The 23,372-nt window shown below is 39.2% G+C and overlaps 2 protein-coding genes across 4 annotated transcripts; one reads left to right on the forward strand and one right to left on the reverse strand.

The window, feature by feature from the left end:
- Window positions 1–758: 758 nt before the first annotated feature.
- On the forward strand, window positions 759–6,579 carry znf395b (zinc finger protein 395b). 3 transcript variants are annotated; one of them, XM_083563092.1, is made up of 10 exons: window positions 759–1,083; window positions 1,283–1,401; window positions 1,514–1,656; window positions 2,951–3,057; window positions 3,280–3,488; window positions 3,563–3,663; window positions 4,473–4,707; window positions 4,928–5,014; window positions 5,499–5,617; window positions 5,809–6,579. In XM_083563092.1, the coding sequence occupies exons 2-10, from the start codon at window positions 1,348–1,350 to the stop codon at window positions 5,918–5,920; spliced, it is 1,167 nt and encodes a 388-aa protein (XP_083419218.1). In that variant the 5' UTR covers window positions 759–1,083; window positions 1,283–1,347; the 3' UTR covers window positions 5,921–6,579. The 3 variants fall into 3 exon arrangements, with proteins under 3 accessions (XP_083419218.1, XP_083419219.1, XP_083419220.1); XM_083563093.1 differs by having other exon boundaries at window positions 781–1,083; window positions 1,514–1,862; XM_083563094.1 differs by lacking the exon at window positions 1,514–1,656 and having other exon boundaries at window positions 781–1,083.
- Window positions 6,580–9,556: 2,977 nt separating this feature from the next.
- Window positions 9,557–21,344, reverse strand: pnocb (prepronociceptin b). Its single transcript, XM_083563140.1, has 3 exons — window positions 21,203–21,344; window positions 11,643–11,824; window positions 9,557–10,440 (listed from the first exon to the last, which is right to left on the reverse strand). The coding sequence occupies exons 2-3, from the start codon at window positions 11,763–11,765 to the stop codon at window positions 9,823–9,825; spliced, it is 741 nt and encodes a 246-aa protein (XP_083419266.1). The 5' UTR covers window positions 11,766–11,824; window positions 21,203–21,344; the 3' UTR covers window positions 9,557–9,822.
- Window positions 21,345–23,372: the final 2,028 nt, after the last annotated feature.

Consider the following 23,372-nt stretch of genomic DNA (forward strand, 5'->3'; position numbering starts at 1 on the left):
GGTCCATTACCACTGCAGTGGTAAAAAAACTGCCATCGTCACAGCCCTATGTATTTATTTTTAAAATGTATTCTAAAGAGGCCCATAGGTTTTTTGTCCAAAAAAAATAAATAAAAAAAATTCACAGCACCTCCTGTTCAAAATGACTTCCAGCGGCCCTGGTACAACTCTGAAGGCCTGACTCACACAGTCTCCTTTCAACAGAACAGGATGTTGAAATGTCTGCACCTTAAATCTGCAGGTTCTGAGTCTGATCATTCTACTCCAACACTCAAATTATCCTCAGCATATGGTCTATATGCACGTAAAGAAAGCAAGAAATTAAGAATTGACAAGGCAGTTGTGAACTGAAAACCATTCCTGGTGACCTCCTCGTGAATCTGATGTGAACGCCATGATTTTTTCAAGCTGTTATCGAAAATATTTTGGGTTGTTTATAACTTTTTGGCTTTTATTAAATAATGCCGTATCTGCTCTTTAGAGTTTGGATGTGTTCAGTATTATTGCGGTCAATAATTGTCATATCACTCACACACGTTCCGTGTGTGTGTGTGTGTGTGTGCGGCCACTGAACCCAGTCCATGCTGTAACTCGTGTCTGTACACGTTGGGACATGTACGCGTGAGGAGGGGTAGGAGAAGCGGGGATTGGCAGCTCGGCCAATCAGCGTGTTGAACACGCCCACAGTAGGCGGGTTGTTTACGGGTCCGCGACTCCGGTTCGTGTGAAAGTGCGGCGGGGCGGATCCGCGGAGTCGGAGCTCGGAGTCGGCACCGTGCGCTCCGGTCACGACCACGTGACTGTCCGTCTGTGGAGAATAGAGATGATTTACATTCAGCTGGACGAGATAATAATAATAATCGAGCTTGAATACAGGTGAAGGTGTCAGTGCTCAGTCTGATCCAGAGTCTGATCCAGGGTCTGATCCAGGGTCTGATCAGATCTTCTCCCCAGCCTGGTGTATCAGAGGCTCACTGAGGGGGTGTGTTGCCCTAAAACATAGTCCAGGGCAGTTTAAGACCTAGTTGTCTCTTTTTATGCCACAAAGACTGCACGGATTTGCAGGACACTTTGTATTTGCAGGTTTGATTGAATTCTTCCTATCTGACAAAAGGCTTACTTTGTATGCAATGTAGAATGTCCCACTCTTTAGATCAGTGTGTCCTGTCTTCTGTGTTTGTTTGGTCATGTATTGCACCAGTGCATGTATTGAGACTTGTATTCTCAGCCATTTTGTGTCTCAGCATGTCTAACATGCATCGTAATACTTGTCTGGTTTCAGCACCTGAGACCGACTGAGACAGAGAGAGACACAGAAAGAGACACAGAGAGAGGGTAGGGCACGACATGGCAGGCCTGGGGGCCATGCAGACATTACCAGGACGAAAAAAAGGAAGCGTGGTACGTATCGCTGTTCCAACGTAACACTATGACCAATTCGGTCTCTATATGCGTGTCATTTGTCACGTCCTAATTCGGGACGGCTGAAACGATCTCATTCCACTCTCTGCAGGTCAGACGTTGCATCCAGGACCAGAACACGAACGTACAGAGCTACAGACAGAGCTCGGGCCTAGGGGAAATGTTGCATGCCAATTCTGAGCAAACACACACCCTTCTTTTCTTACAGTCCTCCAGTGTAGAAGTGCCATACCGGTAACATTCAGCATGGCAACTGGTTTATGTCTTACTCGGTTTGATTTGGCTCACATTTGAATGCTCTTTGCGTTAATACAACAGTCGGGAAATCGTCCTACACACATACACACACTGATGTCAGGCTAAATATGTCCAAATTGTTTTGGGGAAAGAGACTTCGCAGTTGTTCAAACTGGCACAAAAACAAATCCTTCATCAAAATGGTTGGTCCTGTTTCCTTGAAACCGTAATACCCCACAAAAACCAGTGTTAAGAGAAGAAAAAAAAACACTTTTATACCAAAATAATTAGTAACAAGGTGCCACGCTAAGGTGTTTTTCAGTTTACTATTAAAACTGAAACGTCATGTCATACTACTAACTACTTACAATTTATTGTTGTGGGCCTTAAATTTCAGCAGCTATAAATTAACACACTCATCACACCATCAACACCTTCTCTAGGTTTAATCTTTTGTGAACTTAATCAGACAAAAAAATGGAAGGTGGAAATCTCTCCATTTTTGAAAACGTTACTGTGGAAGAAAACGTATTGTTACAAAGCACAGACACAGCCATGAATGTTAAATAAGAACATTTTAATAACGATTAATCAATGGTTTAAAAAAAAAAAACCTGTTTATTGTTTGTCTTCAATTATGTGGTGCTTCCCATGTATTGAGATGTTTCTATAGAAATGATAGCATATTAATGTTTTTCAAAGCCAATCAACTCCTTCTTCTGCTGTATAGGCACATGATATGGCCGAAAGTTTGTGGACACCTGACAATAAGACTTTTTGAACACCCCATTCTGCATTTCCTTCACCTCTTTTGGGAAGATGTTTCACTAGATTTTGAAGTGGGCTTGTGGAGATTTGGGTTCATTCAGCTACAAGGGCTTTAGTAAAGTCATGTAGGTGTAGTGAGAAGGTCTGGGATGCAGTCAGCATTCCAATTTACCGCAGAGGTGTTCGTTAGGGTTTATAGCTCTATAGCAAGCCTCTCAAGATCTTCTACTCCAACCCATGTGAGGAAAATGTACATAGAGTTTGCTTTGTGCATAGGGATAAGATGTTCTGTATACTGGTGTGTACAACTTTGTAGGAACAGTTTGGTGAAGAACCACATAAGGCTGGAAAAGTCCTAATAATTGTCAATATAGTGTATATGCATATAAAGAAGAAACACACAGTGTATGTGGGTGTGATGTGAGAGATCAGTGAGGTTGTACGTGTGAAATTTATTTATTTATTTATTTATTAATTATATTTATCTGCTTCATTTTATTTTTATTTTTTATTTATTGTTCAGGAGTCATGAATCGGTAGAAATGGATGAGATCATGGCTGCGATGGTCCTCACCAGTCTGTCCTGTAGTCCAGTGATCCAGAGCCCCACACAGAGAGATCCGTTACCATGTAAGTGATCGTCTCTGAGGAAATAAATGAAAAAAAGCAAACCCAGCAGCTACTGATACATTTGTATTATATTTTTAGATTATTTCTGGATTTGTATGATGATTTGTTGGGATGTATGGTACATGTATAGAAATCCTGGAAAATGCATGTTGGTATAGCATTGAACGAATGCACCGTTCATCCACAGATCTTCATTCAGTCTTTCCATTCCATAATGTTCAGGTGGCCCGGTGGATATGGAGTATGGTGGAGGGGAACTTTCGGACAGTGGGAGCAGTGGCTGCTGGAGCTGGGAGCATGGCAGTGTCAGTCCCGTTCTCTCACCGTCCGTTACGGAGGCAGACAGCAGTATGGGGCAACTGTCAGACGAAAGGGTGAACATGGAGTTGGATCTGAAGGCACGTGACGAGCTGGAGACCAGGCGGTTCAAGGTGAGAGTGTTGCAGAAAACTGTTTGAAAAATGCTTTGTAAGTTAACTCATCATTTTGTGTCCCTTTATGACAGAATTGGAGCAGGGGAGCATATAAGTGTCTGTGGCCAGGCTGCGCCAAAGTGCTGACATCACGGGTTGGGATGAAGCGTCATATTCGCGTTCTCCATCTGGGGTGAGCTATATGTATGATGGGATGAGGACTGGAGGACCACAGTCCAAATTTAGACCAAGATTATTTTCTCCCACTATTGAAACCATACAAAAAATGACTTATTAAGATCGTCTGTAGCAGATCCTCCAATGCAGCTCACTACATCACATGCATTTCTCTATGTTCTGCACAAAAAAGTTTGTTTTTGCTTTTTGAAAGCAGCCCATTCCTCATTTAGTGACATTTTACTGTGACAATAACCGCCACTCTTCTGGAAAGATGTTCCACTAGATTTTGATTCATTCAGCCACAAGGGTGTTAGTAAAGTCAGGTACTGATGTAGGTGAGGAGGTCTGAGGTGTTCTTATTCATCCCAAAGGTGTTCAATAGAGTTTAAGTCAGATTGCTATAGCAGGTCCTAGTTCTACTCCGAATCATGTAAAGTAAATCTTCAAGGATCTGGCTTCGTGCACACTGGTATTTGTCATGCTGGAACAGGTTTGGGTCTCCTAGTTCAAGTGAAGGGAAAATCTCATGCTACAGCATCCAAAGACACCCCTGTACAACCGTGTGCTTTTGTGGGTGCCAGTTTGGGGAAGAAGCACATATGGCTGGTCAAGTCAGGTGTTCCAATACCTTTGGCCATATAATGTATAGTATATCAGCTATAATCATGATTCACTCATCCAACATGTTCCTTTCATGACATTTTAAGGAACCTGACCTACAAAAGTACCTGAGGTGTATATTGTAGTCAATAAGGACTGACACATGAAGAAAGCACACAGTCATCAGGATCTGCTCTTTTCTTCTTGTTTCCTCACACACAGCGGACCAGAGCATTCTCACAGAGAAGAAGATTTTTATTATACCGAGGTTTCCTCACAGGAAGAGGAACCCATGCCCATATCTATACCTTCCCTATCATTTATCAGTGGGCCCTGGGGTACGTGCAGTTCAGCCCCCAGCCAGCTTACTTCCAGAGAGACCCCACCTTCTTCCACCACCCTCAGCCAATCCGCACCCAGCAGTGTGTGGCAGATACACAAGGAACACCTATACCAGGTGACTCGTGTACCTCATGTCTCATGTGCATGTACACTAAGTAGCCGAGTTGCATTTCTAAATGATGTAGAGCTTCCCTGTGTTGGCTTTCTGTAAACCTCACAGGATTCTACATCGAACTCTTAAATGATCCCCATTATGGACAACCATAATAATAACATTTAAAGGCGTTAGATGTGAACTTTTATTATCGTTTTTATAAATCACGACATTTCTTCAGGCTTGTGTGCCCATTGAGGCGACCGTATCCCCGGATTCTCCTTCCTCCTGTGACTGGACATCATCTGGACTCCAGATAAGGCCTCAGGTAGCTCTACACAGATGTTCTTCTCTTCTTAGACATAGAGGTTTTCTAGACATATTTAGTGGTGTTTTAGATGCTCATTACTTACTTTGTCCTTTACAGTTATAGGGATAGTCAGTGCATCTGTTCAGTGGTTCCTCATTGCCTACGCAGTTATTCAGTTTCCTTGTCGATATCAGAATGTGGTACAGAGATAGGTAGCAGCAGGATTATAAGGATTATACACATTGGCTGCATATTGGCACTCTGGGTTTCTCCTAAACTCTTTCTCCCAACTCTTACCTGGATAAACCTCAACAAAGATGAATAAAATAAATGTTTGCTTCTATAGCACTTTGTGACAGGCGGAAAAATGTAAGCATTGGCGGTAATCAGCAAATTATATTTTTGTTTTATTTTATATTTTTAATATGTTAACAGCAAGCTCAGTGAAAGAGCTTATTACTTCAGGGTTTATAATCATTTTTCACCATCGTCTAATCCACAGACCAGCGTACCACGCATCCGTTCGGTTAGCGTAGGCGAGCAGTGCCTACAACGAGAGACCGATCCCACCAGATCACACAGTGTGTGTTCATCGCCATCCAGAGGCCACTGCGCCAACCGGTATGTAATCTCCAGCCTGAAATATTTCCATTTAGGTCTTACAGTCTTATAGTTAAAATCCCAGTAAAGGGTCACTACACCTCCACAACTGTGATGTAAAACAGAACTCATTCATTTACACTTTTCAGGCTCGCCAGTGATTTCTGACTGAGCTTATAATATTGTAATGGTTCGTCCGTGTGTGTGTCCAGGAAAGGGCGAGGTGAGGCCAAAAAATGCCGCAAGGTGTACGGTGTAGAGCGCAGGAACGACTGGTGTACTGCGTGTCGCTGGAAAAAAGCCTGTCAGCGCTTCCCTGATTAGAGTGTAAGATGTTCGGAGAACAATCTAAATCTTTTTTCTTCCTTTTATTGGACTACTCCTGGCACTGAGCGACCGCGAGAATCCCTCTTTTTACCTTTTGTACCTGTTTTCCAAACGGAGTAGAAGCATACTTTTTATGATCTCATTCAGTGACACTGTTGAGAGTGTGTGACATAGTTGTGTTTTTTTTTTTCATTCCTTTGCAGTCGTGCACTTCAGCCTCTCTTGAGATTATTGACGTGATTGTCCCTTTTGCTATTATGGTGAATATCTGAACATTTGTATCATTCTTTGTCTGTGGGGTTTGGGGTTCGTTTGTTTTGCGTTCGACCTGCACCAATGTGCAAGCACTTCCTACATGTATAAATGAAGTTATAGTAAGGTTAATGGTACAGTATATGCAAGTACTGAGCAGCTATAACTTTATTAATAACTGAAGTGCTATTTCAAGCCATCCTTTGCATCAGTATTAAGAATTTTGTTTGTTTGTTTTTGTCTAAAGGATTAAATCCTTGGACAAATTTCACTAATTTGCTCTTACAGGCACACCTTACGCCTAAAGAACAGGGCAACGTTAAAGACGATTGACACACACCTTATACAAAATGCACAATGGTCGCATGACAACGCACAAGAGAAATAGTAAACTATTTTATTGGTATTTTATATGCATTTTATGTACATCGCACACATTCAAAAAGATTACCAAAAAAAAAAAAAAACCTGAATGATGTGGTTGAATTCTTTCACAAATGTAATGTGTTCTGAAGGTTTCATTTTCCACAAAGTCAAAAACGACAAAAGCAGAATACTGTACCGGGCACAGACCTGTATACCAATTCCTTGTCTTTAGTTTAAAACCAAGGAACAAACTAATCGCTTTCGAAAAATAATTATAAAATAATATGTATTTTTGGGGAATGCCTGAATGAGAATAACTTTCTTTTCGGCTTTTCCCGTTAGGGGTCGCCACAGCGGATCCTCCGCACGTTTGATTTGGTACATGTTTTTACGCTGGATGCCCTTCCTAACGCAACCCTCCCCAATTTATCCGGGCTTGGGACCGGCACCGAGAGTGGCTGGGGATGGTTCCCTGACCGGGGATCGAACCCGGGTCGCATCGGTGAGAGCACTGCATCTTAACCACTAGACCACCAGGGGACCTGAATGAGAATATAATCACTTAAACAATTTCACCAATTATTAACTAATATATATATATATATATATATTACACACACACCAATCAGCCATGACATTAAATGACAAAAGTGAATAGCATGGGATCTATTAGGTTTTATTTATTATTTTGAGGTATTAGGTATTATTTATTAGGCAGGAAGCAGGAAAAATGGGGAAGCATAACTATCTGAGTGACTTTAAACAACAGCCAAATTGTGATGAGTAGATCGATTAGATATTTAAAAAATGTCAGGTGTTCCTGGTATACAGTGGTTTGTGAATACCAAAAGTGGTCCAAGGAAGTCTTGGACACCCAAAATTCACTGACATGCATCAGGAACAAAAGCTAGACGCTCTGATCCTGTCCTACACAGGAGCTACTGTAGCACAAAGAACTGAAAATGTTCATATTGGCTCTAATAGAAAGAAGTGAGAGCACAAAGTGCATCACAACCTGTTGAGAAGCTAAGCTGCTGCCGTGTGGGTCAGAGTGCTAATGCTGACCCCAGCACATGCTCCTACAATGGGCGTGTGAACATTAGACCTGGACCATATAGCGACAGAAGAAGGAGCGCTGGTATAATGAACCAAGTTTTCTTACATGGCCAGGTGTGTGTGTGTGTGTGTGTGTGTGTGTGTGTGTGTGTGTGTGTGTGTGCGTGTGCGTGCTTTGCTTGCCTGGGAAAGATTTCTCAGTTGCTTTGGAGAATCATTCTGAATATTTGCAAACCAGTAAGTGCATTTCTCACAACAATTTGTACAAAAAACACAATGCATTGGGTTTACGCAAAAGCCTGTGCTTTCAAAATCCTTAGTTTTTGTGTCAATGAACATCTCATTGCTATCAGAACAAGTTCTTCTGTGATTGTTCACAAACAAGATTTTCATAATGTTTAGTCACGTTGTCTGTATGACGGCGCACGGTTTCGGTGTTTCCTGATGTAAACTAGGGTTTGGATCACAATAATCGAAAATGCACAATTTCTTCTGTACGCCATCTATGAATTTTAACAGCACAAATGTACACATGACTGCATGTAGGATACTGATTGCAAGAGACCGGATGGGATTCACACTTTTATTGTACTGTAATAGTGTTCGCTCGTAATTCTGTGTTTTGTCGCTAATTGAAGGACGAGATTCACCTCTGACCTGTTTAAGAGATTTAGTTGATTATTGATTGACCTTATGCAGTTCACTTGCCTTCATTAGTGACATTCAAGATGAACAATTCATCAGTTCATGACACATTTACAAAAAAAATTCTAAGCTTGACAAATATTACAACTGGTTTAACCATATTGCATTCAAAGACTTATATAATGACCTGATGCTGAGATGTTTTGGGGGTTAAAACTATTTAGTATTATATAAATAGATCAGCATCACATAAACAACTGATAATGTAGGAAACAGCAGAAAATTGCACACAACTAAATGAATATGCTAAAGCATTCACAGTTTGATCAGAGCAACGAGAAAATGCTTTTATGATGTGCACAAGTGACAACATGAGGTTGAACAAGTCGGTTTGAGCATTTCCTTTCTGATCTGAGAAATGCTCCCAAGCAACTGAGAAAAACTGTGAGATGACAAAGAGTGTTATATTGGCATCCGGAGTCCCCAGGCAGCAGTCTGATCGAGCATCGGTGGGATGTGTTGAACAAATGAGTTGACAAACATGATCCATGGATGCCTCATTCACAACTTAGAGGATGTGCTGCCATGAACCACAGCACACCTTCAGGGGGTTTTATGTGGTCCAGGCATCTACAGGTCAGAGCTTCAGATGGTGGTTTTAATGTTATGTCTGATTGGTGGGTATATTAAGGCCAGATTGTTATTCACTTCAGAGGTCATGCACGCAAAGCGCTTGTGTGTGTGCGCGTGCGCGTGTGTGTGTGTGTGTGTGTGTGTGTGTGTGTGTTTGAGCTCTAGAGGGCAGCATTGCTCTATGGATTTCATATATCTAGGTTTAAAAAAGATGGGGAGGCATCTAAAATGGCTCCCGATCCAACACACAGTGTCTATAACAAGAGTGGTCGAGTCACAGGTGTCATATTTTGTCTCATAATCGATTATATCATGGCGCATTGTACAATTAGAAACCTAATTTGTTTTTCTGAGGTGTTTAGTTAACATGATGTGTGTGCTGCACTATCTATGATAATAAGAACCGATTTTGTTTTCAGCAGGCAACCCAAACCTTCTGAGATGTAACTCGAAAAAAATAAATCGTACATGTCATAAAAAAACAAAAATCCATCCGTTCCTTGTGTGCACTTTAACCCAAGTGTGATCGACAGCGTGCAAGACGAAATGACAAACTCTATAAAGTGCTTTTTCCTTTCGCGACATTCAACATCGTGGGACAGACAAAAACGACCACAGTGCTCTGTGATTCCTCCTACTGTACATCCAGAGCTGTATACTGATGGACATGCTCAATTTAAGTTTCAGTGCATCGCTTTTATTTCTGCCAAGGTTCAAACTCAGCCAGCGGCTGAGATTCAAAACCAACAGCTTGTTTATTACTAAATTAATGAGCGCAGATGAGCCCGAAATATCAATAGTGGAAACAAATGAACAAACTCATTAAAAAAGAAAGAAAAAACGTCTGTTGTTGGATGGCAATGCGATCTCTTTAACATCTTGTAGCTCATCTTGAATGTGGAACATGATGGAGGTAAGAGGAGAGATCAGCACCTACTGTAGGGTGGTTAAACCTCATTCTTTTGTCGAACTGCGGCTGTGGAGAGGTTGGAGAAGTGGCCCGAGCGGCCCGTGCGTGCCGTGAGACTCAGGTACTGCCTCAACAGCTGGCTCACCCGCTTTTGGTTGTTCCACTTGCGGGCTGACTTTCGGATCCCGATGAAGCCACCGTAGCGCTTCTGCAGGGGTCTCCCGGAGCTCACCAGCTTACGGAAGCCATGGCGACCTTTCATAAACCCGCCGAAGCGTTTCGAAAGATCGAGGCCGGCGTCGCCATCTCGGTCCTGCTCTTCAACTTTGTTGAAGTTCTCTCGCTCCTCTTCGTTATCCATACCGACATCGAGCCCCACGTCATAGGATTCCCCGGCCTGCTCCGATTTTTGCACGTCCTCAGAAGGCTCTTGACTGCTAAGTGCTTGAGCCATGTGGCGGAAACGCTCCAAAGCTTCGGAGTATTCCAAGCCTTCATCTTCCATTTTCACTATAGCCAAAGGCTTTTCTTCGTCTTCTGTACGCTTCGATAAATCACGTGACGGCAACGTGGCTGGGTTTTGAACCAACAATCGGTAGCAGAGGTCCCAGGTCTGAGTCGGGAACGCCTGGGCCTCACATTCCAGCAAACACACCTGTCAAGACATCACATCAAATGTTACAACTCCAATTCCAAAAAAGCTGAGTAACGTAAACAGAATGTGTTCATTTACAAATCTCATGAATCAATATTTTATTCACAATGGAACATAAAAAACATACCAAATGTTTAAATTGAGGACATGTACCATTTCAAGAACTGAACTGGCCTGCCTGTAGTCTAGGCCTTTCATCGTTTGAAAACATTTGACGCATCATTTAATGAAAAACAACAAAGCTAGCTAGAATCCTGTATCAGACACGTATGGGACAACCTTCCTCTACCTTAACTTTGGCAACTGGTCTTGTGATTTTAACTAACCCTAAATGATTACATGACCTGGCTGCAGCCATTAATTTTAAAATGTCCTTAAATTGGTATATATTCTCACTTTTTATATGTTTACAATATGTTATATTGTGAATAGAATATAGGTTTTGGAAATTTACAAATCGTTGAATTCTGTTTATATTTACATTTTAAATTTTTTGGGGGATATAGGGTCGTACTTCAACACAATAGTTCTATTAATACTAAATATAAATCCTGACTATCGGCTGTGTCACAGCTCGTGGGTGTAGGAAAAGATCCTAATATGCCAAATGAGTCAAATGGTCTATTACTTCAGGAATAGAAATCATCATTTGTGGAGAGAAAGGGTGTAAAAACATTAAGCTTTGTATAGCAGAAAGCTCTGCAATGTCCCTGGAAATTGATTACCCATTGCAAATGAAATACAGGCTACAAATAAATTCTTGTGCATTGAATTTAAGGAAGTTGTACATGCAAGAAATAAAAAGAAAGAAAGTGCAAATATATCTGTATGCTATAATAACAGCAGCTAGTTCAATGTGAGGATGTGTGAAATGAAAGACTGATAGCATGAGGGTTTTTTTGTTCCAGCCTGAAAAGGCTCTTGTGAGAATCAGTAAAATGCCAGGCACATAAGTGGCAGCCTTTCCTCCAACCAATTATGTGCATATATTAACTAAATCGACTCAAGCACAGTTTTTTGCATCTTCAAACCCATTAGGAAGTTGATTAAAGAGCAAGTGGCTTGACACCGAAAGCAATTTTTTATATTTTTTTGGCCCCAATTTAAACTGCACACAGAACAACCCGGGCTTTTGTTGAGTAACAAAAGCGAGAGACTTTTTTATAAAGAGAGGGAGAGAGAGATTATAAGTGATCACTCACGAGCGTGTTGAAAGTCTGCTGCGGGGGCAGGAGAAGTGCGCAGGTTAGACAATCGCCCTGGCAGTCGCTGCGACTCGGGACACACAAACTCATCAACAGAAGGACCCACAGTGGCGTCTTCATGGCTTCTTCACTGTACAATCCCCAGGAATGGTTTGTGCTTTAAAAGATTATAGGATTTCCTAATTATAAATAAAAGTGGAGTATAAAGTACAGAGGGAAAAATTAGTCATTTTTGGAGTCACGCTTTTTTTTTTTTTTTTTTTCTAGCATTTACATGAAAAAGCACTGGTTCAGTTTCTTTAATGGACGTACAATCTTTTTTGTATATGTATAGTATATCACTGGGTCATTAACGTTTATGGCATTTGGCAGATGCCTTTATCCAGAGGGACTTACAGTTATCTATTTCATACATCTAAGCATTTGAGGGTTAAGAGCTCAAGGGCCCAACAATGGCAGTGCTGTTATTTAAACCCATGACCTTCCAATCAGATGTCCACCATCTTATCTGCTGTGCTAGCACTTCACAGAACACAGCGAACAAAATGGGATTTAAGTCCAAAATGGGATAATCATCCTCTTATTTAGACTCAAACCTGTGCTGACAAGTCCATTTGAGAGAATAATGAAGTATTTTTCAATTTTATAAACAAATTTTACTATTGATAATGATATTAATAATAATAATAATAATAGTAATAATAAAAAGAAGAAGAAGTGGAAAAAACAGGTGAAGAAGTAGACAAGGAAGAATACTAAGAAAAATATAATGATGATAATGATGATGATGATGATGATGATGATGATTAAGAAATAGAGGAAGAAGAAAAGGACGAGGATAAAGAAACAGTAAAGGGAAAACGAAGAGGAAGATGGTAGTGAGGAAGTAGAGGAAGACGCAAAGGTGGTAAAAGAATTAGAAAAGTAGGTGGGAGGAAGAGGATTAAAAAAAGAAGAGGTGGAAGAATTTAAAGAATTACAGGAGGAAGAAGCAGAAAAAAAAGATGAAGTGGAAGAGTAGGGGGAGAGCAAAAGGAAGAGGGTGAAGAATTAAAAGAGGAAAAAGAAGATGACGTATGGGAATAAGAAGAGTTTGAGGATGAAGAGGAAGAAGAAACAGAAGTAGTGTAGTATATATAGATTTAGTTATAAGACAAATGTACATCACAGTAGAATACATAGGATTACCAAATATGTAAACAGCTGAAAGAACACAGTGTGTGCAGAATATTCATTATTCAAGTTACAGATGATGAGGGTTGAATACTGATGATAAATGGAGGATTAAATAACGAACAACACATCAGCCTTAATGTCAGTGTTATCCACACCCAGGAAACACGACCGTAATTAGTAAATATAACAAATGTATCCTGCTCATGAGTTATTAATTGGTGTTTCTCAACACTGAAATAAGAAACGCTCCACATCATGCTATACACTTTACACTCAAGTCTTGATCCTGTGGTGTTCGCCCTCGGATATTACGCAGTATCTGAGAAAGCCAACGCTTCACTTGTGAACCTGATGCATTTTAATTCATTTAAAGTAGGTGGAGGAGAGATGCGTGATAATTTCACGGTGCACTAAACGTTGAACCCAATTTCATGGGTTTTTGATAGTATCTGCTAAAAAGCTCACGGTGTTGCTGAAGGACAACAACGCAGCAGTGGAGGTTTGGGTATTAAATTACTGGTTTAGGAGAAGACGGAAGAAGATCCCGTCTTGCCTAGAATGTAGAAAGAAGCACGATAGCAGGTAGTGTCAAGGTTTTATAGCAAAAGAATAAAACGTCTATATTTCGATGCATAGCCAACGATACAATACATTAAAGAGCCATATAGTGCAGCTACCAATGCGATGCGATATGATTCACCCCTATTACCATGCAGTGTGCTCCGATTTCAATTTCGATTCAACACAATTCGATTCAATGCAATGGCAAAATACAGTGCATCTGGAAAGTATTCAGAGAGCTTCACTTTTTTCACATTTTGTTATTGTTACAGCTTTTAAGTATAAGAAGTTTGTATAAAATCTTTAAAAATGTTTAAAAAAAAAAAAAAAGAAAAAAAATCGCAAGTATTCACAGCCTTTGCTCAATACTTTGTTGAAGCACCTTTTATAGCTTTAAGCTTGGTACACATATTTTTGGGCAGTTTCTCCCATTCTTCTTTGCAGAACCTCTCAAGCTCCATCAGGTTGGATGGGGACGTCGGTGCACAGCCCTTTTCAGATCTCTCCAGAGATGTTTAATCGGGTTCAAGTCTGGGCTTTGACTGGGTCATTCGAGGACATTCACAGAGTCATCCCGTAGCCACTCCTTTGTTGTCTTGGCTGTGTGCTTAGGGTCGTTGTACTGTTGGAAGATGAACCGTCACCCCAGTCTGAGGTACAGAGAGCTCTGGAGCAGGTTTTCATCAAAGATGTCTCTACACTGCATCATTCATCTTTTTTTTGATCACGACTAGTCTTCCAGTTTCTGCTGCTGAAAAACATCCCCATAGCATGATGCAACCACCACCATGCTTCACTGTAGGGATGGTATTGGCCAGGTGATGAGCGATGACTAGTTTCCTCCAGACATGACTTTTTGCATTTAGGCCTAAGCATTCAATCTTTGTTTCATCAGACTAGAGACATTTTATTTTTTTCTCAACTCCAGGCATCTGTCATGAGCCTTTAACTGAGGATTGGCTTCTGTCTGTCCACTCTACCATACAGGCCTGTTTCGTGGAGTGCTGCTGAGATGGTTGTTCTTCTGAAAGGTTCTTCTCGAAGGTTCTTCTCTCTCCACAGAGAAACGCTGGAGCTCTTCCAGAGTGACCATCGGGTTCTTGGTCACCTCCCTGACTAAGGCCCTTCTCCCCGATCTCTCAGTTTAGCCGGGCGGCTCCACTCTAGGAAGAGTCCTGGTGGATCCAAACTTCTTCCATTTATAGATGATGGAGGCCACTGTGCAGACTGGGACCTTTAATGCTGCCGAGATCTTTTGGTATCCTTCCCCAAATTTGTGCCTCGATACAATCCTGTCTCAGAGGTCTACAGACAATTCCTTGGACTTCATGGTTTGGTTTGTGCTCTGACTTGCACTGCTTACTGTGAGACCTTCTATAGACAGGTGTGTGAATTTCCAAATCATGTCCAATCAACTGAATTTACCAAGGTGGACTTCAATCGAGTTGTAGAAACATCTCAAGAATGATCAGTGGGAACAAATTTCTTTCACGTTGTCATTATGGGGTATTGTTTGAAGAATTTTGAGAAAAAGAATGAATTTTATCCATTTTGGAATAAAGTTGTAACAAAAAAAATGTGGAAAAAGTGAAACGCTGTGATCAGTGGTGCTGAGAGAATACGCTAAAAAACACAGATTAGTGACGAGAAATCAATTTATATACTAAATATCGCTCACAAATTATTGATCACTTTTTAAATAATAAAAGTATAGAAAATCTACTAATGATTATCTATAAACTAGGGCTGTCAATCGATAAAAATATTTAATTGCGATTAATCACATGATTTTCACAAGTTAATTCGCAAATAATTGCAATTTAATCACACATTTTTATCTGTTCTAAATGTACAAGTTTCTATTACTCCAATCAACCTGGACAAATATGGATGTTTTATGCAAATGTATGTTTATTATTAGTGAAACCAAACTCAACATAGAGCATGAAGACAAAATATTCTTGTAAATGTTTTAAAGTAATTATGGTGGAGTAATTTACTTAAAGCATCAGAACACCAAATGGAACTTTAGCCATGTTTCCACACAGACGGTTTTAATTGCTGGACGCTGGATTTTGGTGCTTGATTTGAGACTTGGCGCATCGGGAAAAACAAAGGTTTATTGATTAAAAATAAATTTTCAGTAGGATTTTTTTTATTATATCTAAGTAAAGAAAGGAATTTAAGTAAATACATGTGTGTTGCATTAAAGATTAAAATTTCACCCCTTTTATATTTATTTATTTATTTATTTATTTTTATTTTGAATAAAAGTGGTCAAACAGAAATGTGTGCTGCATTATTCGCGTGTTAATAAAATTTGTGCCATTAAAATGAATTTGCGTTCATTATCTTTGACAGCCCTAATATAAATAAATAGATTTTTAATGATGCAAATATGTAAAAACTATGTGCATCACAATACAAATACCAACATCCGATTCACACTTTTTTTTTATCCATGCATTAATTCAACAATGGTCCATATATATATATATATATATATATATATATATATATATATATATATATATATATATATATATATATATATATATATATATACTGTATATAAAAGTATATTATATAAATATACTGTCACTCCTCTGCTCAAATATACATAATAGTTGATACTCTACATACTGCCATTATCTTTTTCAACCATCTCCTCACAACCGCATCACAACCACAGCACTGAGGCCAAACATGACCAAATGAGGCATAGGAGAGGAAATATTTACGCCATATGCCGATTAATTGTGCATATCTCCAGCCTGGGGTTGACGAGTTATCAAGTGACGTGTCTTGCTCAAAGACAAACTAGAAGGGCATCGGTGTAGAATGTTCAAATATGAGCTTTAATTGCATACATTCTTGCCCCCTGGTCCACATTTATAACCATGATGTAACTCTGACCTCGGAGTTTATCAGTCTTCACCACTCAGGACTAAATGCTGTTTTTTTTGCTCTTCTAGCCATATTGTTGAAGTCTGATTACGCTTTCTTAGCACATTATTATATGGAAGATATGCAAAATAAAGCGTCGCCATCTGTTTTTCCGCCCGTTCGCAAAGTTCATTAACGAAACTCATCATGGGCTTTAATTGATGTCTGAATTAGCATGTATGGCATAATGAAGAGGAAATGAGAGCGAGCGAGAGAGAGCTACAACGAGTCTGACTCACTTCTGCCAGCACGCATTAGTCACGACCAGATTAGGGCCTCGCACACTTCTTATCGACCTTTAACCAAAAATCAACCTCTAAACTGTAATGAAGGCACTCTCTTTCCCTTTCTTTTATTATTTCTATTGAAGTGAAAAAAGCAAAGCAGTGATTACAGGCCAGTAATAGAGTGTATGAGGCTGTAGGCTGTGAGTGGTGAGGTCGTTTATGATGGCAGAACGATCACGAACAAACATTTTTCGGCCGATTTAATCTCACGCACTATTAATGCAGCTCGATTCATTTTTCAAAAGTTATGTGATGAAAACGCTCTTTTTTTTAAACGGTTATTATTATTATTATCTCCCCTCACTATAATCATTTATTGAACCGGGTTTTTAGAGATAATGGAAGACTATGAAAATGCAGACAGTCTGAGTCTGCTTTTCCTTGCTCAACTAATTATATAACTAATATATATATATATATATATATATATATATATATATATATATATATATATATATATATATATATATATATATATATATATATATATATATATATATATATGACCAAAAAATTGGTATGTTGGTATTCAATTCAATTCAATTCATTTTTATTTGTTTTGCTCTTTTAACAATGAACATTGTCTCAAAGCAGCTTTACACAGAAAATGTGGCGATGAAAAGTGAATATGTTCTTTACAAGTAAGTTTGTCCCTGATGAGTGAGCCGGTGGCGACTGTGGCAAGGAAAAACTCCCCGAGATATCATAAGGAAAAAACCTTGAGAGGAACCAGGCTTCAAAGGTCGAACCCATCCTCATCTGGGTTGCACCGAATGTCCATTTTTAGCAGATATACGATGATGGTATGTGCTAATTAAAAGTCCCATTTCAAATTTGATGTTATAATAACCTCCACTCTGCTCTGTTCCACTAGATTTTAGACTTTGCTTATAGAGAATTGTGCTTATTCATCATAAGGGTGTTAGTAGGTACTGATGTAGGTGAGGTGAGGAGGTCTGGGGTGCAGTCAGTGCTCACATTCACCCCCAAATTGTTCAATAATGTTCAGATTAAAGCTCTATAGCAGAACATTCACTCCAACTCATGTAAAGCATATCTTCATTGTCATGTTGGAACAGGTTTAGGTCTCCTAGTTTAAGTGAAGGGACAATTTCATTCTACCACATCCAAAGACATCCTATGCAATTGTGTCAGAGTTTGGGGAAGGATCACAAGTGGCTGGAAAAGTCAGGTGTCCCAATGCTTTTGTCCATATAGTGTGTATACAGTATAAGCTTAAAAGAGCTATTACAAGAGAAAGAGCTTGTTAGACTCTCTGGAATTTGGCCAATCCAAATTATTCTTTTATAAAATGATGAAAATCCTATTCCCGAGTGATTCATTCTCAAACTTTTAAATGTATTATTCTACATGGCAAATCATTTTCATTTCGAGAAATATCAGCAATAAAAGCCTTAAAGCTTGAAATCATGTCTAGTAATAAGTTTAATAATCATTTTCTTGGTTTATCAGATAAATATAATTTGTTATGTTGCTAGGATTTCTTCCCCATCAATTTTGACTCTGATGACTCCTCTAAATACACATAGCCAACCTCAGGGTATCGTCCATGGCTATGTTTAAGTGTTTGCGTTGTGTTGGTTTTTGTCTCCATTCCTGATGAATGTACTGCTGTGTAACGTGCTTGTATGGGGGCCGCATGCTGCAGTTGTGAGATTGCGAGCCTCCACTCACATTCCCCCAGGGGAGAGCCGTAAAATGATAAATCTGAGGCAATTTTAATCCGATTAAAGCACCACGCTAACCCTTTCCCTCAGCCAGGAGCCACCTGATGCTATCGACTCCAAGGCAAACAGCCGGCTCCATTTATTGTTCCTGAGGCAACAATCCATCTTAGAATCTGATTGGCAGGCACCAGGTCGCAGGCTGGAAACCGATAAGCAAATCTGTATGTCCTCACTATGACGTCTGTCTCTGTCTGCCTGAAAGTAAGGGGAGATCTTTAATTGCCTAGTCCCCTGCCACCACCTCAGACCCCACCCCACTCTTAAGTGCCCCTGCCCCACAAGCACCACCTACGAGAATATGAAATCAAACACACTTTATTCCAGGTTCATTATGTAGTAAGTAATAGACCAACTGTTTTGCCGCATCCAGCAAATTTCATTTTGCTTATCGCAAACACCATTAAAATCTAATCATCAGGATTCTCAGTGTCATAACAGTTTTCGGTCCGACGCAGACACATTGATATCCCAAAGGGATGGCGTCTGTGAAGATGATTTTTACTCCGCCCCCTCTAGCAAAGTAGCAATTATTGCATTTTGCCTCAGTGCCCAGGATGGACTTTATCGACAAAAAGCAGCAATCCAAGGCAGTGAATGGTGATGTGTAATGAATGAAGGTTGGTGGAGACCAGACAAACTCAATGAATCTGCCATCACCTTCTCCTCTGGCTACATTTCACCACGAAATGGATATGAACTCGATCCGTCATGCTGTCAGACATTTCTCAGGAAACGGACTCCCATTTTTAAACACGTTTTTTGGGGGGTTTTTTGAAGGAAGGCTAAAATCAAACAAAAATCAAAGAAGCAGCAAAAGTTTCGAAGTAGCTAACCTCATGGTCAAACTCGCAATAGGTGAACATAGCTTACAGCGAATTCGAATTCTCAGGAATAATCGAATGATATGTTCTACATGGACACCTCGAATTCTTTTGATCCTGCATATTTTTTATTATACCTGAGATTTTCCTCCTGCTCTGTGTGTGTGTCTGTACACTGAACACGTATTCTAAAAGCTCACTCTTTAAGAGGCGCATGCTTTCATTTGATATCGAATTCATGAGTGGAGGAAAGAAAGTCACTGCACACATTAAGCGGTTCACTCGGCTTGCAGCTCACCTGCAATGGAGGCATTAATTTCCTGACAGATGTAACCAATTATAAGATGTTAAAAGCAATCACTGTAAGAAAGTGCACTCCTGATGGAAACGAGAATCCGAACACGTGGCAACAAATGGCATTTAATCAAACTGTATAAGTATAGAGCCTGGTACTTGTATTCAATATCACTTCCTATTCACTTTCATGAGATGATATATATACGCACACACACACACACACACACACACACACACACACACACACACACACACACACACACACACACATATATATATATATATATATATATATATATATATATATATATATATATATATATATATATATATATATATATATATATATGTGTGTGTGTGTGTGTGTGTGTATGTGTGTGTTTATGTATACACTCATAGCTTGTCATGCTCAGAGACATTGCACTCGTTTTATGGCTTTATGAGCCATTTTAAAAAATGTTGGAGGTAAAATTAGGAGTACTCCAAACCCTGACAAGTGCTGCAGTCCCCCAAAACAGTCTTGATTAGCACAGTATGATACGCATACTTATCCTTCTGATGAGTAAGAAACAAAGGGCATTCCAGCACAGAGAGAGATGTCACTTGCGTCAGGATAATGACGACAAAATCAAGGATAAAAGATCAAACAAATTCTAGTACCCTATATTTGGTCCCTTTTTGGCTGTAAGTACTACAGGTTCTCAAATGTAGGGGGGATAATGTAGCCTAAATTAATGGATTTATTAGGATTTTTCGAAGTGTTGCAAAAAGGTTCTCAATGATTAAAATCTAGATAAGAAATATATATATATATATATATATATATATATATATATATATATATATATGTAATTATTGAGATATATAGATAATTCTAACAAGAAATTAATACATCGAAAAGTTGTCATGATGGCAGTTAGTTAGGTTGATGTTAGTTAAAAAATTCCCATCACATCATTTGCATGATGTTCCATCAGTAATAGCTGCACTTCCTGCTAAACCTATCTACAAAAAGACAGAAAAATGTGCCCTAATTAATTCATAAATAAACAAACAAATAAATAAAACCTCCATTACCCTGCAACTTTATAGACATTCAGCTGTTTAGGATGAACGTTGGTGTAGTATCAAACCATGGAGGGAGAGAGAAAGCTCATAATCACTGTATAATTTTTGCTTATAATATTTTTTTGTGTTTTTTAGAAACAATAAGTTTGTGCAATAAATATATAAAAATTTATATAAAAAACAACACAATATTTGCCATATAAAATAACCCGAAATCATAATACCAACCAGTGGAAAATCTGTTTCCCGAAAGGTTAAAGGAAGTGATAACTAATATAACTAATGGGTTTTTTTGAGGAATTGCTTAGTCATTATAAACTGTCACATGGGAATGTCACTATAATGGTAATGAATTTCCTTTGACACACTACACACACAAAACCGTCAATATGGCTGTAAATATTAATAAAAAAAAATTTCTTAGTGATGACTATGATAATAATGATGATAATAATGATGATGATAATGATGATGATGATGATGATAATGATGATGATGGTGAGCAAACTAAAGCAAAACAGAACAGTACTCCTTATTTAGGAGCAAACAATATACTGAGTAATGTTTAAGCACTTATAGAAAAGCCTGTTAAAAATTTACATCTTGTATCTACACACACATATCTGCATACAGAAAGACAGGTCAAACCTTACCTGTGCTCCGGTGCTGAGGAAGTCGTTGTGTTCTTGCTCACACACACACACACACACACACAAGCACACTGATTCTTCAAATGAGGCAGCAGTGTCCAACCCACAGCCTTGTTCAACTGCTTGCCTTCACGCTCTCTCGTCTCTTATAACTACCCGCCCCTTCCTCTGATTCACCCCCCTTCATCCCCCCTTTTCTACACACCCTCTTGCTTTTCCACACCACACAGAGGGACACACTAAGGTATGGAATCGTGCATAACTTGAACCAGCAACCCTTAGTCAACTCTGACGTCTATACCTCTAACGTCACATCTACTTCTAAGTGCCCCCACCCCGATGAGAAAAATAAACTCTTGTGCCAAAAATAAACGAATACACATGGATATCTTCTGTTCAGATGCGATAATAAACATGAAAGCATTTGTCATTTGGCATCAAATAGAAGCCAATAGAAGTTAAGATCTTTTGTAGTCAATGGGCGCATCCAAGAAGGAAAAAACAAACGCTCCCAGAGGCAAAAAACCGTCTCTGTGGAACGAGACGTCACAGATCGGAGCAAAAAGAGCAGATAAAGATCAAGAGTATCATTTGTCAATTAAAAAAAAAGACCCGGAAACAATCCATGAATCATTCAGTGCACAACAATAGTCTTGATTTTGTTCCTTGTGTTCCTGTTTGCTGTACTGAAATATCTATCATATACAAATACAATATACTGTAACAACGTCATCAGCATGAGAGAGAGAAATTGCTTAATGTATTAAACACAGAAATGGACCCAAAGCTTTAATCGGTTTGGGTCAGGTGTTACCCATAAGGTCAACAGTGACCTGTTTATAAGCAACAATGATGTTAAAAGTATAGTGGATAAAAACAGGCTACACACCAGTATTAAAAATGCAGGTATGTAAAGAAATATAATGTAATGTAATATAGCATTCCATCTTTTTGTGTAAGAGTTTATCAAGTAAGCACATCTTGTGCAATCAAATTGTGAGAGATTTCCTGTTCATAACCCTCAAATTATTTCACAGGTTTTTGTTCGGATTTTGATCTGGGCTCTGACTGGCCCTTAACGTTGATCTTCATCTTCTGTTTCTTTGTTTATTCAGAATTGGTCATTATAGTGCTGGAGGGTCAGGAATTTCATCGTCTTCAGATGTATTGGTATTTAGAGAAAAAACATCCCAGTCCTATTTGAAAAGAAGCAGCCCCATAGCATAACACTACCACCACCACCAAGCTTTACCATGGGTATTGTGTCCTTTAGGTGATGAGCTGTCTTATTAATTATCTTATTAATCAGTGTCTGCAGGCAGCAGTGAAGCATGGTGGAGGGTTCTTGCGAATTTGGGGCTGCATTTCTGCAAATAGAGTTGAAGATTTGGTCAGGATTAACGGAGTCCTCAATGCTGAGAAATACAGATAGGGATGTTTATCCATCATTCAATGCCATCAGGGAGGCATCTGAGTGGCCCCCAATTTATTTACCTTCAGCATAGAGAAGAATAAGGAGTCCTGGAAGTGATCGTTTTGGCCCTGAAACCTGATCTTAATGACATCGAGTGTGTCTGGGATTACATAAAGAGACAGAAGGATTTAAAGCTGTCTACATCTACAGAATAGCTGTATTTAGTTCTCCAAAATGTTTGGAATGACCTACCTGCTGAGTTCCTTTAAAAACTGTGTGCAAGTGTACATAGAAGAATTGAGGCTGTTTTGCCGTTTTGATTTGATTTAGATTTTTCTTCGGTTAATTTACTGTACTTTAGATTTAGTCAATTGATAAAAAATATATTATTAACACATTTATATATATATAGTGTTTGAGGTTAACAGCAAACCCAATATCTATCCTTTACTAGGATTTGCCTTCAAAATACTGGTAGTTTCCCACTATGTTGCACACAGCACTTTGTCATAACATATATTTGGACATAACAGAATCTGAAAAAAAAATCTTTCAGGTCTCTACGGATAAAATTCATCAGGCGCTGTGTCACATCATATTACTGGGGTCTATGAATCCCAGGCACTGAATCAAGGTCCAAATACATTATAGAATATAGCTACCTCCCCCCACTCACTCACTCGTCCAGCACCAAAGTGAAATTGAAAAGTCAATTTCCCACAAAATATGCAATTAGGTGAGCAGGCGTTGTCACCTATG

Source organism: Silurus aristotelis (assembly GCF_946808225.1).
Source record: "Silurus aristotelis genome assembly, chromosome: 15".
In the NCBI taxonomy this organism is placed as follows: Eukaryota; Metazoa; Chordata; class Actinopteri; order Siluriformes; family Siluridae; genus Silurus; species Silurus aristotelis.